The 17,800-nt window shown below is 43.6% G+C and overlaps 1 protein-coding gene across 3 annotated transcripts in view; it reads right to left on the bottom strand.

Moving 5' to 3' along the window:
* The window catches only part of LOC126174800 (cholinephosphotransferase 1), a 154,059-nt gene extending 138,291 nt beyond the window's left edge, over window positions 1–15,768 (bottom strand). For all 3 annotated transcript variants that reach the window (XM_049921172.1, XM_049921173.1, XM_049921175.1), the window contains exons 1-3: window positions 15,423–15,768; window positions 15,201–15,348; window positions 14,697–14,819 (exon numbers count right to left, since the gene is read on the bottom strand). In XM_049921172.1, coding sequence (XP_049777129.1) covers window positions 14,697–14,819; window positions 15,201–15,348; window positions 15,423–15,659 — 508 coding nt within the window. In that variant the 5' untranslated portion in view covers window positions 15,660–15,768. The remainder of the gene's footprint in view (window positions 1–14,696; window positions 14,820–15,200; window positions 15,349–15,422) is intronic.
* Between the last annotated feature and the right edge of the window lie 2,032 nt (window positions 15,769–17,800).

Here is a 17,800-nt window from a genome sequence, read left to right as displayed (position 1 = left end):
GAGATATGGCCACCAGCTCTACAGTGAATACACTGCAGCCATCAGGCAACGAATGCTGTTCAGTATGGCCTCTGTGGACTAAGGCAAAGCCAACATTACCATCAGCCATCGAGCGTCAGTGTAAACCACTTCAGAGGCCCGGAACACTTCAAGAATCGAGAGGAAGTGACAGCGGAGAGCCGCGGGGTTAACGGAGTCCGTAGGGCCATGCAAAAGGTCCAGGCGAAGCTTCAGTCTACAGCTACACCATGAAGGTGTATGGGAATTAACTTCAAGGAGAGGGGGTAAAGGGAAGGACTCCGGTTCGGACAGAAGCAATCGCACGCAAACTGCAATCGTTAGCCCTGACCTGGGCCGCCTATGCAGGAGGTGAACCACTGTGGTTGGGAAAAGAAGACTGTAATTAGGGTGTTCAGAGAAGCTATGAATGTGTGCAATATAACTGGTGAGCAGTTGTGCACGTCTGATCTTCAATGGAGGGACTCCAGCCTCCACCAGTACACTGATCACCGGACTCGTCTTAAAAGCTCCTGTCACTAGTCATACTTCGCAATGGTGCAATGAGTCGAGCAAACGCAATGCGGAAGGTGCCGTCGAACCATACAACACTCACATAGACAAGGCAGGATTGAACAAGGGCTCTGTAGAGCACCAGCAGCTTAGAGCGATCTGCATCCCGGTTGGTGTCGCTCAGACAGTGGAGGGCATTGAGGTAATGCCAACACTTCCGTTTAAGTTGACGAAGATGAGGAAGCCAAGTCAAACGAGTGTTGAAAACCAAACCTAACAATCGATTTGTCTCCACTACAGTGAGTGGATTGTCATTAAGGTAAAATGCTGGTTCCGGAGGAACGGTACGACACCGACAAAAATGCATAACACACGTCTTCATGGTGGAAAACTGGAAACCATGGGCTACAGCCCATGACTGGTTCTTGTGGATAGCTCCCTGCAGGCGACACTCAGCAACACCAGTACTGGAGCAGCAGTACAAAATGCAGAAGTCATCTGCATAAAGAGAAGGTGAGCCGGAGGGCCCAACAGCTGCTGCGAGACTGTTAATGGCCACAAAAATTGAGAGACACTCAGTACAGAGCCCTGCGAGACTCCATTCTCCTGGCTATGGATGGAACTATAGGAGGCACCAACTTGGTCACAGAAAGTACAGAGCAACAGGAAGTTTCGGATAAAAATCGGGAGCTGGCCCTGGAGATCCCACTCATACAACGTGGCAAGGGTACTATGCTGCCAGGTGATGTCGTATGCTTTACGTAAGTAAAACAAGATGGCAACCAAGTGTTGCCGTCTGGAAAAGGCTGTTTGGATGGCAGACTCAAGAGACACAAGATTATCAGTGGTAGAGCGACCCTTGCGGAAGTTGCCCTGACATGGAGCCAGTAGGCCACATGACTCCACGACCCAACCCAACTGCTGACACACCATATGTTCTAGTAGCTTACAAAGAACATTGGTATGGCTGATGGGTCAATAGCTATCCACATCAAGCGAGTTTTGACCGGGTTTGAGCACTGGAATGATGGAGCTCTCCTGCCATTGCAATGGAAGACGCCATCACACCAGATCTGGTTAAAGATGATGAGGAGATGTCGCTTGTAGTCACATGAGAGATGTTTAATCATCTAGCTGTGGATCCAATCAGGCCCAGGAACTGTCGGGACAATGTGCAAGGGCACTGACAAGCTCCCACTCTGTAAATGGGGCATTATAGGATTCACAGTGGCGTGTAGTGAATGAGAGGACTCTCCCTTCCAGCTGCCGTTTGAGAGTGTGAAAGGTGGGGGGGGGGGAGGGGGGAGGGGAGGTCTAATTCTCCGATGCAGAGGCTCGAGCAAAATGCTCGGCAATCGCGTTTGCGTCAGTAGACGCCATTTATGGTAACACTGGAACACCTGTTGGTGTCTGGTACCCGAAAAGACTTTGATCTTTGCCCAGACTTGAGAAGGTGACATACGGCACCCAAAGGTTGAGACATATCTCTTCCGTCGTTTGATAAGTTGGCGAACGTGGGCACAGAGCTGTTTAAAGGCTATGAGGTGTTCCACTGAAGGGTGCCGCTTATGCCGCTGTAGAGCTCACCAATGCTCCTTAATTGCTTCAACGACTTCTGGCGACCACCCAGGGACTGCCTTATGCCGGGGGCATCCTAAAGAGCGAGGGATTGCAGTTTCTGCTTCAGAAACAATTGTTGTAGTCACCTGCTCAACCATGACAGTGGTAGACCATCACCTTGACCTTCTCGGGCAATGTACACTCCTGGAAATGGAAAAAAGAACACATTGACACCGGTGTGTCAGACCCACCATACTTGCTCCGGACACTGCGAGAAGGCTGTACAAGCAATGATCATATGCACGGCACAGCGGACACTCCAGGAACCGCGGTGTTGGCCGTCGAATGGCGCTAGCTGTGCAGCATTTGTGCACCGCCGCCGTCAGTGTCAGCCAGTTTGCCGTGGCATACGGAGCTCCATCGCAGTCTTTAACACTGGCAGCACGCCGCGACAGCGTGGACGTGAACCGTATGTGCAGTTGACGGACTTTGAGCGAAGGCGTATAGTGGGCATGCGGGAGGCCGGGTGGACGTACCGCCGAATTGCTCAACACGTGGGGCGTGAGGTCTCCACAGTACATCGATGTTGTCGCCAGTGGTCGGCGGAAGGTGCACGTGCCCGTCGACCTGGGACCGGACCGCAGCGACGCACGGATGCACGCCAAGACCGTAGGATCCTACGCAGTGCCGTAGGGGACCGCACCGCCACTTCCCAGCAAATTAGGGACACTGTTGCTCCTGGGGTATCGGCAAGGACCATTCGCAACCGTCTCCATGAAGCTGGGCTACGGTCCCGCACACCGTTAGGCCGTCTTCCGCTCACGCCCCAACATTGTGCAGCCCGCCTCCAGTGGTGTCGCGACAGGCGTGAATGGAGGGACGAATGGAGACGTGTCGTCTTCAGCGATGAGAGTCGCTTCTGCCTTGGTGCCAATGATGGTCGTATGCGTGTTTGGCGCCGTGCAGGTGAGCGCCACAATCAGGACTGCATACGACCGAGGCACACAGGGCCAACACCCGGCATCATGGTGTGGGGAGCGATCTCCTACACTGGCCGTACACCACTGGTGATCGTCGAGGGGACACTGAATAGTGCACGGTACATCCAAACCGTCATCGAATCCATCGTTCTACCATTCCTAGACCGGCAAGGGAACTTGCTGTTCCAACAGGACAATGCACGTCCGCATGTATCCCGTGCCACCCAACGTGCTCTAGAAGGTGTAAGTCAACTACCCTGGCCAGCAAGATCTCCGGATCTGTCCCCCATTGATCATGTTTGGGACTGGATGAAGCGTCGTCTCACACGGTCTGCACGTCCAGCACGAACGCTGGTTCAACTGAGGCGCCAGGTGGAAATGGCATGGCAAGCCGTTCCACAGGACTACATCCAGCATCTCTACGATCGTCTCCATGGGAGAATAGCAGCCTGCATTGCTGCGAAAGGTGGATATACACTGTACTAGTGCCGACATTGTGCATGCTCTGTTGCCTGTGTCTATGTGCCTGTGGTTCTGTCAGTGTGATCATGTGTTGTATCTGACCCCAGCAATGTGTCAATAAAGTTTCCCCTTCCTGGGACAATGAATTCACGGTGTTTTTATTTAAATTTCCAGGAGTGTATCATCCTCAAAGGTCAAGACGAAGGCACCGGTGGCAAACCGATTATCCCTCAGACCCCAATGGACATGCTGGACGAAATGTACACACTCTAAATTGGCGCGTAGCTCATCGTCAGACTGTAAAAGAAGATCCCTGTGAAATATGATACCCTGGGCCATATTTAAGCTCTTATGGGGTGTGATGGTTACAGAAACATCCCCCAGCTTGTCACAGGCGAGTAACGTTCGTGACTGGGCAGACGATGCTGTTTTGACCAAGACTGACCCAGATCTCATTTTGGACAAGCCCTCCACCTCCCCAAACGTGTCCTCTAAACGCTCAACAAAAACTGAGGCTTCATCGTCATGAAAGATTCCCAATCAGCTCTTGAACACAGAAGATATCTGGGCAAATAAGATCCATTGCCATCCTTAGCCTGACATTCCCCCCATGGTGTGGCCAGGGAGGGGAACGATTTGTGGTCGTACTTCTGTGCGTTGAATTGAACTTGTGAACGCTTAGAGACTGCTGGTGTTTCACCACCAGCAAGAGATGATGGACTATGCTTCATGGCGTGTCATCTGCCCTGACGCCACCCACTCTGACCAGCCCCCCTCCCCCACATACGTGCCACCTGGCAGGATGCCCAATGCCGGGTGTCCTGATGCATCTACTCTTTGGCATACGTGGGGAGTTCACGGCGCAGGCATCAGCTGAGTGATCCCAGGGGGCTACAACCAACAGGGTACATGGCGGTCCCACCACAACGGACTGGCTACTGTGCTGGATATCAAGTGCAAAGGAATCCAGGGTCATTGTCGACGCAGAAAGCAACGATGCATAGCGCATGGTGGATAATGCACACAGGAAGGTGTCCTCAGCCAAGAGATGGAGAATGGGCGGGATGGAAATGCGAGAATGAGAAAGTGGTGTAAAGATCTCAATACACGATGGACACTGATGCACCATGTAAGGCGCCCTTTCCCAACTGGCTCACCCTTTGGCAAAATTTTGAAAAATGGAGGTCAAACCCTACAGGGGATCACTACATAAAGGCTGAAACATGTGAGACTCCTTTTAGTCACCTCTTACGACAGGCAGGAATACCTCAGGCCTATTCTGACCCCCGGACTCGCAGGGGGGAGAAACTAAGGGAGGGGCAGCACCTACAGTTCACTCCAGCCAATGGGACAGGAAAATGGGCAAACAAAGAGGCAGAAGGAATGGCAAGGCAGCAGGAAGAGTAAAGAACAGGAAGGGGGACGGGGGCAAGAGCAGGTGGCGGCCCAGAGGTGCTACGTGCAATGGAGTGCGGCACCGCCACTAACCCATTAACCCATGCCAATCCCCAGACCATTCCGTGATCACAACACAATGGGAACAACACAAAGGGAAAAAGACACAAGAAAAGGGGAAACAAATCAGAACAAAAGAACAGACAAAACATGGGGGAAAGGGGCAAAACCTGGTCAGCATGGAGGCAAAGTCTTCCAAACCAATGCCAATGTTAATCGAAGGACTCTAATTATGCAAGGAAATTCAGGGATTTAAATCTGGGAGCACAAACCACTTTCGTGAAGAAAGCTAAGGATGGACATAACCATGCAAGGGACGTTCACTAACAGCCAGGATAAGGAGAGTGGGAGGGTACATTTATTGCAAAGAGCCAAAAGACAGGAGCAGTCCAGCAAAATATGGATCACTGCAAGGAGGCCGCAACAACTACAAACGGGGAGGGGGATGTTTGGGGCTCAATATGCAGTGAAAAACCAAGAGTCAACCTGTTACTGCCGATATGAAAGCAGCAGAGAATGGTAGATTCCTGCTGGAAGAGGCAGAGAGAAGGATGCTACATGGCAGGAGTCACCTTCATTGCAAGTTAATTAGAGAGGAGGCCAGCCCTCCAAGAGTTCGCCCAGGACTGAGTGAAAAGGAATTTAACATGAAGCTGCAAATCCATCCATGGAGGAGTCACGGCCACTCCCACCCAGCTAAACAGTTAGCATGCTCATTACCCACGATACCCAGATGGCCGGGAACCCAATGGAAATCAAATGAACATGCAGCATGTTCAAGATTGGCGAGAAGATTATGGATGGCAGAGACCCAGGGACGATGGGAAAAACACAGGACAATTGATTGAAGGCTCCTCGTTAGGTCCATACATAAAAAAACTCAGGTGGGGGAGTACTGTTTAATAAAGAGGGAGTGAGGGAGTAAGAAAGTATTGTTTAATAAATCAGAGGGCCAGATAAATGGCCATCAATTCCGCAGTAAACACCCTACATATGGCAGGCAAGAGATGGAGTTCTGTGCCAACAAAACATATGAAGGGATATCTCACGTGAATGGCAGATAAGAGCCATTGGTGAAAAAAAAAAAAAAAAAAACCACCACCCCAAAACCCTCATACGAGTAGGCAGAACAAACAATGGAACACCACTGGAGAGATGGAGTATTTCAGACCCTGAAGAGATCTATCTGAACCTGGGGTCGAGAAACTAACCAAGAGGTTAGTAGTATAGCGCTTGACACAGTCACATCGATTAAATATTTGGGCGTAACATTGCAGAGCGATATGAAGTGGGACAAGCATGTAATGGCAGTTGTGGGGAAGGCAGATAGTCGTCTTCGGTTCATTGGTAGAATTTTGGGAAGATGTGGTTCATCTGTAAAGGATACTGCTTATAAAACACTAATACGACCTATTCTTGAGTACTGCTCGAGTGTTTGGGATCCCTATCAGGTCGTATTGAGGGAGGACATAGAAGCAATTCAGAAGTGGGCTGCTAGACTTGTTACTGGTAGGTTTGATCATCATGCGAGTGTTACGGAAATGCTTCAGGAACTCGGGTGGGAGTCTCTGGAGGAAAAGAGGCATTCTTTTCGTAAATCGCTACTGAGGAAATTTAGAGAACCAGCATTTGAGGCTGACTGCAGTACAATTTTACTGCCACCAACTTATATTTCACGGAAAGACCACAGAGATAAGATAAGAGAGATTAGGGCTCGTGCAGAGGCATATAGGCAGTCATTTATCCCTCGTTCTGTTTGGGAGTGGGACAGGGAGAGAAGATGCTAGTTGTGGTGCGGAGTACCCTCCGCCACGCACCATATGGTGGAGTGCGGAGTATGTATGTAGATGTAGATGTAGGTGATGTTCGGCAGAAAACGTGGAAAACAAGACAAAGAGGGACGATGGAAATCATGGTGGTGAGAAGCAAGGCAGAGCAACAATGGTAAACCTGCCCGAGGGTGGACAGTGGGTGGGCAACATGACGAACCCGCAAAAAGAAAAGAAGGGGGGGGGGGGGGGGGGGTTGGTAACGAAAGAGCAGATAGTGAGGGCTAAGGAAATCAGGAGCTGAGACTGTTGAAATGAAACAGGGTCCGGGTGTGGGATGTTTTCACAGTGATAACCAGAAGACTATAGCGCTAGTGCAAAAGACACTAGTGGCCAAATGGATACCATAACTGTAGTGTCCTGCGGTCAGCAGGAAAGAACTAACAATCAAGTTTGAACACACTTTATTATAACTAAAATGCCTACTTGGCGTTCACTGATTTCCAAACAACAAGAAGCACAACAATTCTTGTGGTAGCAAAGCCAGATAAGAGTACAAGACAATGAAAAAAAAAATAATAACCAAAATACTACTCTACACAATTACAAGGGTACAGCGTTCTACTGAATGCTACATCGAGTGTCTACTAAGAGAGGACAGCGTGTGCCAGAAACATCGAAAACACCTCATGGATGGCTGGACCTTTCAGATTCACTTCACATCAATTAACCATAACCTTGGCTTTCAACAGGAGGGTGTCCTCAAATGGCAGAATGAAAGCGCTGGCATTGATGTGATTGCTCTGAACAAAATGAACACTCTACTGTTCCAAACTGGCCCAGTGTTCCTCATCAGTTCAAAGGATGACTGCCCTATGAAAAATGACTCCCTGAACCATATTCAAAGAGTGAAGGGGAGTGGACACTAGGATGTCAACAAGATGGCACAGGCACGAAAGGCTGCAGACCAGGCAGAAATAGCTTTGATAGACAGTGAACCCAACCACATCTACTCATGGAGTCTGCTTCGCCAAATGTGTTTTCGGTAATTGCTGTAAAAAATAACAGCTTATGGCGGTGAAAGCACCCACATCAGTCCTAGGGCAGACCAGGTAGTGGGGAAAAGGTTTCAACTCAAGTCGGTGAACCTAACCACCTTTTGATGGGATAGGCAGGGAAGGGAAGGGAAGGCTCCTGGATCACAAGAAGCAGCACTAGAAGATCCATTGCCAACTAAAGAGATGGTCAGAGGAACAGCGTGTGTTTTGAAGCACATTTTGCTTCATAAGCAAAGTGTCTGCCCTGATGGAACACCATGGAAAACATATATGCCATGTACAGGAAAATTAAAATACGTTTATGAGAAATGAGAAACAGCTTACATGGCAAACCATTACTAAGTAAAGAGGAAAAGGCTGCAAGGTGGAAGGAATACATAAAAGACTACATAAAAGTAGTGAACTTGCAAGTCCATATTACAGGCAGGGAAGAGGAAGCAGATGAAGATGAGAGGGTAGATATGCTACTGCGAGAAAAGTTTGATAGAGGAAGCCCAAACAAGGCTCCTGGAGTACATAATATTCCCCGGAATTATTAAATCTTAGAAAAGCCAACCTGGTGTGCAAGATTTATGAGAAAGTGAAATACCCTCATCAGACTTCAAGATGAATGCAATGATCCCAACATCAAAGAAGGAACATACAGACACATACATCAATTCCCAAACCATCAAATTAATAAGTTATGGTTGCAAAATAATAACAGGAATTATCCACAGAAGGATGGAAAGACACAGAAACCAATCTGGAGTAATTCTAGGTTCTAGACGGATGTAGGAAAATGATTGGCACTACTTACCATACAATATATCTTTGACGAAAGAGATAAAAATATCAAACAGAACAAAACAAACAATAGAATACAGGTACAATACACTCATTTGTTTAGTCTGTTACTTGTGCTCATCTGAATTACAAAATAGTGGCTGTATTAATGCCCGAGTGCATATTCGCATTTGTGATGTTTATTTGAAAATGAGGAATACTCAAAATTGCTACTGACATACGTAAACAAATTGACACCCCTAAGTGGTACCATGAGTACAGTCACACGAGGCCACGGACTCGTCCTCCATTAAAGTACCTGACTGAAAAAAGATAAACGCACAAATGTTTACAAAGAGTAGTAACGAAATTTTAATTAATACCTCAAAAAAATTTAAGTTACAATATTAATTTTTTGTTTCTTTGCAGGTACATGTCTGTAGTACTGGCAAACAGTAAAATCTTCAGGCCACAGTACTGTAGCACGCAGGTAAAAGAATCAAATCGAAATAGCACAGCCCACTGATAAGCTCGAATGTCATGCAGTAACATATTTTCAACAGCAGTGGAAATGTTGAAGCCATGCTGGGCCAATTAAGAAGAGTTTGCCATCTGGATTAGTCTGCCACGGCTGCAATATTTTCCAGCTGCTACCAAAAAAACAAATTATCCATCACACTCCCTTCTGTCAATGGACTGCACAATTTTATGTGGCACTTGCAATTGCATGCTTTGATAATGTGGCACCAGAACTCAAGTACATACCAGCACTGCAGAAATGTATCTGCAAAGAAACAAAGAATTAATAGTGTAACTTAGTGTTTTTGAGGTGACAATTAAAACTTCAAGATCACTCAATTTGTAAGGCTAATTTAGAATAAGCTTTTGATGTACACTGGAATACATCATGAGACTGTGAGAGTTCCAGGGATAAACTACTGTAAGTGAAAGGTTATTTGCAGTTCATGCAGAAATAAAAATAATAATAAGAGTCAAAGGACATGAGAGGGAGTCAATAGTTGAGATAGTAGTCAGGCAAGACTGTAGCCTACCCTCCATTTTATTCACTGTGTAAATGAGCAAGCTGTAAAGGTAACTGAAGAGACATTTCATGTGGTACTATATGGTGTTTTTTTGTCCACAATTATTACTAGTCCAGCATTATTTAAAAAATAATGAAGTATTCACTATAACATGATTGCAAAATAATTCTGACATTATTCAGTTAGCTTCAAATTTCACTAACAATTTAGAACAGAAACAGGTGCCCTCTCATTCAATGACTACGTAGCTGAGTATGTAGAAACTCTGAGATCTGAAAGCACCAAATGCATATGATATTTATTGGATACTGTATCCTGTTTATGAACAGTGGTTCAAAATGATCTGAATTGCAGTAACTGATATCCACAGTTGTATATACACCTTGTATTGAAATAATCTTATCAAATATGAAGTAGGCTAAAAATAAAAGTATGTTTTGCAAAGGCAAGTTACAGCCATTATTACTGACACTGAAAAACACTCAAGAACTTTGAAGATAATCTGCAACACAACTGACCGCAAATTAATTGACGAGATCTTCCAAATAATGTTGCAATTTACAGGCTTAACCGTCAAGTCTGTTGCAAATGAGCAGTAAACTGTGAACCTGTTGCTTCAGTTATTTTATTTCATGTTTACTTTCCTACAACATTCTACAAGTGTGACGATGTATTTACATGTATATGAACAACTTACAATTGGGTCATTCCACACCAAGTGGTCTAAAACTGAAAAAAGTTCCCACCATCATGGTCTCCAATTTTCGTCAAATTTTAACTGTAGCTTTAGTCAAGTGTTGAAGTAAGTTTCCCAAGATTTCAGGCCTCTAGCTGCAATAGCTGCTGATCTAGACCCCCTTGTCTGAAGTGTACTTAGTCCGTGTGCATGCAACATAAAAAAAATGTCATATTTGGAGTCTAATAAAATCGAAACTAATTCATAAGAATGGTTAGTAAGATGCGACCCTGTACAGTTTTTTTTGCTGATTCCAACGAAATTATGTATAACATTACTCATGCAAACCCCGGTCAAATAACTCGACTCAAAGTATACTTCAAAATTTGTCGTGACACAACGCGACAAATTTTGACCAATATTAAGACTGCAATGATTTCCTTGCAGTTGAAGATATGGACTTGAACTTTTGGCCAAGCTTCATGCTTGTGCTAGACATAATGCAGCCGGATTTGCAATGATCCAGGCCATATGGTCGCCCTGCAGTATCTCTTCAAATTAGGCAGTGTCAGCACAAACGGTAAAATTTACCAAAGTTTCAAGCCAATTACTAAAAAATAGTTGGCCTGAATCTGCTTGTGAATAGTATCACCTAAAAGAGAAACTCTTGCTCTACAAGACTGACATTTGTTTTTTTTGCAACGCGACCATTAAGTACTCATTAACTCACATCAAAGTTGTTATATTTTGTATGCGCGATGCACTAATTTTTCTTCATTTCTAGGAATTTGAATCTTAATAGTCGCTTAGAATTACTGATATAATTGGATATTTCATTCGTGTTTTATTCAGTGATTGGCCAGTGAGAGATGTCAGAAGTTAATGAAGAAGAAGAATCGTTGGCCCCCTGTTCAATTGGAAAAGATGCTGCTGCATCAAAGTGCCATGTTATCTTCTATGCTAAGAAGACTGGATTCAAAGCGTTTAGTGATTTCACAGAATGTGACCAGAAATTGCTTGTTTCGCGTTCAGAAGCCAAACTTGACGAAAATTCCATCATTTGCTTCCACCATGAAGCCCTCTTCCTACATGAATATCAAGCGATGCAAAAGAAATGTTGCAATCCATTCAAGAAGAGGAATCACAATGTAAAAGCTGGACTTAGACTGCTTGATAATGAAACAGCTGCCAAACTTTGCCTGTTAAAGAAAAAAGAAGTGATTGATATAAAACCTGGTCAGAAGCTTTGCCCTCGCTGCATGTCGGCACTGAACCAAAAGCTAGAAGATTCATCATCACTATCAACCCAATCTGAACAAGATTTCACAACGGATGAAACTGAACCAGCCATCAACAAAAGTTTATCATTTATTGGTGCTTCACCATTGAAAAGAAGACAACTAAGTAAAAGAGATAAGCAAAGCTATGCAAAAAGAAAGATCTTGGATGCACAAAGTTTAATTGGGAATCAAATTGCTGCTGCTGTAGGAATCAATTACGATGAACAGCCAAGTTCAAGTAAAAGTCGCCCATGCAATAATTGTGCAGATCTTGATAATCTTATAGAAGAGTTGAAAGAAAAATGTAAAGTGTCAAATCGTAGGACAAAAGTTCAAATATTGACCTTGGTTCCAAGAAGCTGGACAATTAAAGATACGACAACAGCATTTAATGTATCAGAAAGAATGGTAAAGCAAGCGAGAAAACTGAAGAATGAGCAAGGTGTTCTAGCTTTTCCAGCAAATCGGCAAGGAAGGAAGCTTTCAGATGAAGTTGTCCAGAAAGTACATGACTTTTTTCAAGATGACGAATTCAGCAGACTTTGTCCAGGGAAGAAAGACTGTGTGCCTGTGAGAATTTCAGGAACAAAGGTGTACAAGCAAAAGCGGTTGTTGCTTTGCAATTTGAAGGAAATGTACGTGTCTTATCAGAAGCAAAATGGACCAGAAATTGGCTTCTCAAAGTTTTGCGAGCTTAGACCAAAATGGTGTGTTACAGTTGGCTCTGCTGGAATGCACTCAGTTTGTGTCTGTACAATACACCAAAATGTCAAGCTTATGCTCACTGGTGCATCAATCAATGAAGACTACAAGGAAATTCTTAGCAAAGCTGTTTGCAGCTTGGAAAACAAGGATTGTATGCTTCATCGTTGTGAAAACTGCCCTGGTCCAGAAGGTGTAGAAGCAGTTATTGCAACATATTTTGAAGATAATGACCCTGAAGAACTGATTGAGTACAAACAATGGATTCATACCGACAGGGATACTTTAGAAACAAAGCAGCTTTCAACAGAAGAGTATGTTGAAGATATTGCAGCAAAAATTTGGAACCTGTCTTGTCATCACTACATTGCCAAGCATCAAAGCCAGCACCTGAAAGCTCTCAAAACTGATTTGAAAGAAGGCGAATTCATAATACTAATGGATTTTGCTGAAAACTATTCATTTATTGTTCAAGATGCAGTGCAAGGCTTTCACTGGGAAAACAGTCAAGCAACAGTTCATCCATTTGTAGTCTACTACTGTGAAAACGAAGAGGTGCAATGTGTGAATCTTTGTGTTATTAGTGACTGCCTTCGACACGATACGATTACTGTCCATGTTTACATTGGAAAAGTAATCAATTACCTGAAGATGCAATTTTCCAAAATAAGCCACATCCACTACTTCAGTGATGGTTCAGCTGCACAATATAAGAATTTCAAGAATTTTCTCAACTTATGCTATCACAAAGAAGATTTTGAAATAACAGCAGAATGGAATTTCTTTGGAACAAGCCATGGAAAGTCGCCTTGTGATGGCATTGGAGGCACAACAAAACGGTTGGCAGCAAGAGCAAGTTTGCAACGTCCATATGAAAACCAGATTCTAACACCCAAAGATCTTTTCAACTTCTGCAATGATAATATCAATGGAATCAAATTCTTTTTCATCAGCAAAGAGGAAGTTGAAGAAGAAAAAGCTTCTCAAGAAGAAAGATTCCTGCAAGGGCACACTCTAGCTGGCACAAGAGAAAACCACCATTTTTTGCCCATTGATATGACGACAATTAAGGTCAGTAGAGTTTCTAATGATGCGACATCTTTTTTGGCCAAAATTAGTGCTGCTGAAGTAGTAGTTCAAGTCATGGATCTTCAGCCTGGGCAGTATGTTGCTTGCATTTATGAAAAGAAATGGTGGATTGGAAACATCGTTGAAATCTCAGTCGAACAGAAAGATGCTTTCATAAGCTTTATGCATCCTCATGGTCCTGCAAGTTCATTTTATTGGCCCTTAAGACGTGATACTTGCTGGATTCCAGAACAACTTATCATTGGTGTTATTCCAGCTCCATCAGTGACATCATCTGGTCGGCAATACAGTTTTCCTGAAAGCATTCTCTTGCAAATCAACGATGCTTCCAGAATGATGAAGTAACTGAGGAAGACAGGCTTGGGAACCTGCATAAAGAAACCCACAATCAGGCTTGGGATCCTGTGGTAAAGACACCCTGTAATCAGGCTTGGGAACCTGCAGTAAAGATACCCACCCGTGGCTGTTACTGCATGGCTATCGGGCGTGGCCCCTATGGCGATGGGGATGCTGGTTTTATTGTGATAACCAGTAATGGCTCAGCCATCATGGACCAACGCAGGGCACTGCGCACACAAAATATAAGATACTTTGACCTGAGTAAATAAGCACTTAATGGAAGCGTTGCAAAAGAAAAATATATCCATCTTGTAGAGCAAGAGTTTCTCTTTCAGATGATACTATTCACAATTAAATCCAGGCTGACTATTTTGTAGTAATGGGCTTTGAACTTTGGTAAATAAAGCCATTTGCGCTGACACTGCCAAATTTGAAGAGATTTTGCAAGGCGACTATAAAGCCTGGGTAGTTGGAAATCCAGCTGTATTATGTCCAGCACAAAGATAAGACTTGGTAAAAAGTTCAAGTCCATATCTTTATCTGCAAGGAAATTATTGCAGTCTGAATATTGGTCAAAATTTGTCGCATTAAGTCACGACAGAATTAGGGGTACACTTTGAGTCGACTTGTTTGACCGGATTTTGCATCAGTAATCTTATAATTAATTTCGTTTGAATCAGCACAAAAAACTGTACAGGGTCTCATCTTACTAACCATTCTTATGAATTGGTTTCAATTTTATGAGACCCCAAAAATGGCATTTTGTCTGATGTCGCGCGCATGCGAACTTACTACCCTTCAGACAAGGGGGTGTAGATCAGCAAGTATTGCAGCTAGAGGCTTGAAATCTTGAGAAACTTAATTTAGCACTTGACTAGTGCTACAGATAAAATTTGAAGAAAATTGGAGACATGATGGTGGGAAGGTTTAGACCACTTGGCATGGAATGACCCAATTTCTTTCCTAAAAAGGAAAACACTTATCTAGCCAAATTACTATACAGCTTACCTGAGACATATGTCTGCCAATGGGCACAGTAGAATAGTGTCATTGCACAGAAACACTGGAAGAACATCCATGCTGGATAGTAACCCAGCTGCACTGCTATGCACGCCGACAAGGCCACAAAAACTGAAAATTACACAAAGCTCTGTAAGAATGTTTAAAAATACAGCAAACTTAAAGTAGTGATGACTGTTTTATGTTGTAAACAAACATAAATGTCATCCTGCACAATAAAACGCGTGCAACAGGAGATAAACAAGAGGTTAACAATTTCCGAGTCCTGCCTAAGATCCTCGATGATTACCACAAACGTATTGGAAATAAATAAATAAATAAAAACCTGTCATCTCATGCAAACGATATGAATTTTGTATATTGTCATTAGTGAAATAGGTGCTTTACGAGCATGACAGGAACAAATGAAGTAGGTCAATACATACTTCAAAATAAATAATCCATTTGAATCACAAAATATCACTGGAAAGCTCTTTGCGAGCAAGTTCTTACCGGTTGAAATTGAATCACAACCATGATCAAACAGCTCTCCTAATGGACTTGAGGTATTTGTCCGCCTAGCTTGTTTACCATCAATTGCATCTAAACTTTGATACACGAAGAGTCCAAGAGCACATATGAAACAGGCCCATCTGGGTGCCTGAAAAAGTTTCAATGATATTACAAACCGACACAAACAACCTAAAGTTTACCTTCGTTGCGGGATAATATTACCTCGGTCTTCGCATCTGCACTGTAATATATAAGGATGAGAGTTGTTAGTATATTCACAATAAGACCTGACACAGTGATGAGGTTGGGTGCAAGCCAAATTGGCAGTTTGCTGACCAACCAATTCCACCAAGGTTGTAATAATGGATCTAAAAGACTTGCACTAGAACAGCTGTATTTATGTTCGCTGAGACGTTTAAGCTGTCCAGCTGACAACAACTTTTCTTTATAAAATAACATGATGCCATGTAGTAATTCACTCAACACACATTTTACGTCAAACTTAAATAAATCTTGAACAGTTGCTAAACACACTCCTCACGCGACACATCTCTACGCGCTGGTAGCCAAAGCTCTTCGGCTGAAAGACATATTAAAACTCTTACTGTATCTCTGGGTAAACTTTGACTTATTTTGTTCGACGTAACATCTATTCCGTCAAAATGCGCTCGGAATACAACAGCAATCAGCAATGCTTGAAGCAAATAAATGTTATAGTACAGTAACAAGAACAATGACCCTATTACAATTATTGTGTGACAATACACGGCAACGGCCTGCTGATTCACACATACACTGATATGTCCGTTCGTATTGTATGGATGTAAACTTACATCCAGGAGCTGCAAATGAAGTAACAAGCGTGGCTTACAGGGTTTAAACAACGTAAGCATGAAAAGAGGCATTCACCGGCTACCAACAAAAACCTACGACAAGAGTTGAAACAGCAGCAATGGAACCAACAATGCTGTAACAACAACAATAATATTAAAATTCAAAGACAATCGAATCAAACAGGATCAATATGTGGAAAAAATAAACATTCCCACTTAAAAGTCGGATGTTGAGAAGTGCACTTACAGAACAGCACAAGGCCCATGTTACGATATGGAAATAGAGACCGTCAAAAGCGCTCCTAGTAGCCTGATAGTGAACTTCGAATTCAGTAAAAGCATGGCAGGATAGGTTGTATGCTTGCTTTTCAAAATACGGTTACCAGTTGATAATACTTTCCATTTATGCTTTACAGGTTGGTCTGGTAGTCTGTTGGTAAAATACACCTTTTTATTTGTAAAACCAAATATTACAATTTCGACTGTGTGAAAGTTATCTAGTGAAAATTATGTTCCTGATTATGACCTTCCTGTGTCTATTGCCCTTTTCGAGTTTCATTGTAAATATGTTGTTCGCAAGCTGTTTAATTTTTGTTTGCATATTGCGAGGGGTAAATTATTCCATATTTATTATTGTTTCATATGAAACAGAAGCTAATTTCATCATATGGTATTCTGTGGATCTATTTCGTAATGCTTACAAATCCGTATATCTACTACATGATGTAAATATATTGTAAGTGTATTGCTCGTATTCTACTTTATTTTTGTCCCCATCCGTTTTTTGTACTGTCTTGTTTAATGGAGGTCACAAAAATTTTCATTGACTTCTGCTAGAATGTGCTGTTTGTAGTATCTGTTAATAACATGTGGAAACATTTGCGCAACTGCAGTCGCATTTTTAGCATTTGCGAAACAGAATGTGGCCAAGGCTGCAAAGTATACTCAAGTATATCTTTATCCATACTCTGCAAGCCGCTGCATGGCACTCGGTGGCAAGAAGCAATACCATCAAAGCAGAAATACATATGGGTACTCATTCTGTGACAAGTTTTGAAGTTGAGTACCAGTACTGTTGTGTTCTTGCTGATAGATTCTTCATTGACCGATTTGTCATCTGCCTGTTGTTGCGTGAAATGACTTATTACTGCATATGCAAACTGTCTCTTTATTGCATTCGCCTGAGGAGTTGAATTCTCTGTGAAGAAATGCCAATGGCTGCATGGTGGCAGGTCCCAATGCACGCAGATGCCAGGGGTGCCATGCCTTGAAGATTGGTGTGGACGAAGTTGAGCGACCTGTTTCCTTAGTGGAAATATGATGTTGCTGTGACTCAGACCAAGTAACTGCGATGATTGTGCTCCTACAAACTCTCCGGGTAGCTGCAGGGTTTCATCCTACACAAGCTCTGCTGGTGACGCATCTAAATCAGGTATATATGTCGTTTGGAGGTCCAGTAATATCATTGCTAATGCTTTCGTCCATTATGAATCTTGGCTAATGATGGTTGCTATGAGCGAGTGATTCCAGCGTCAGTCATACCCTTACTGGCTAGGTGGTACTGGTGGTCCTGTGGTGCACTGTGCGGTAGAATTTTCTTACCTGAGAGAACACGTCCGACTCAAATTGGCGGCCGCGATCTGTGGTCATGGGCAGCGGGCAACTAAAGCGAGGAATCTAACTTGATGTGAAGACGGACGCCAACGTTTCTGCTGACATGTTAGCAACAGAGGTTGCTTCAGGACAGCATGTAATACGATTTCTCAT

The sequence above is a fragment of the Schistocerca cancellata genome, chromosome 3, assembly GCF_023864275.1.
Source record: "Schistocerca cancellata isolate TAMUIC-IGC-003103 chromosome 3, iqSchCanc2.1, whole genome shotgun sequence".
Classification (NCBI taxonomy): Eukaryota; Metazoa; Arthropoda; class Insecta; order Orthoptera; family Acrididae; genus Schistocerca; species Schistocerca cancellata.
Note: the sequence above shows the minus strand (reverse complement) of the source record. Positions and strands in the feature narration are given on the sequence as shown.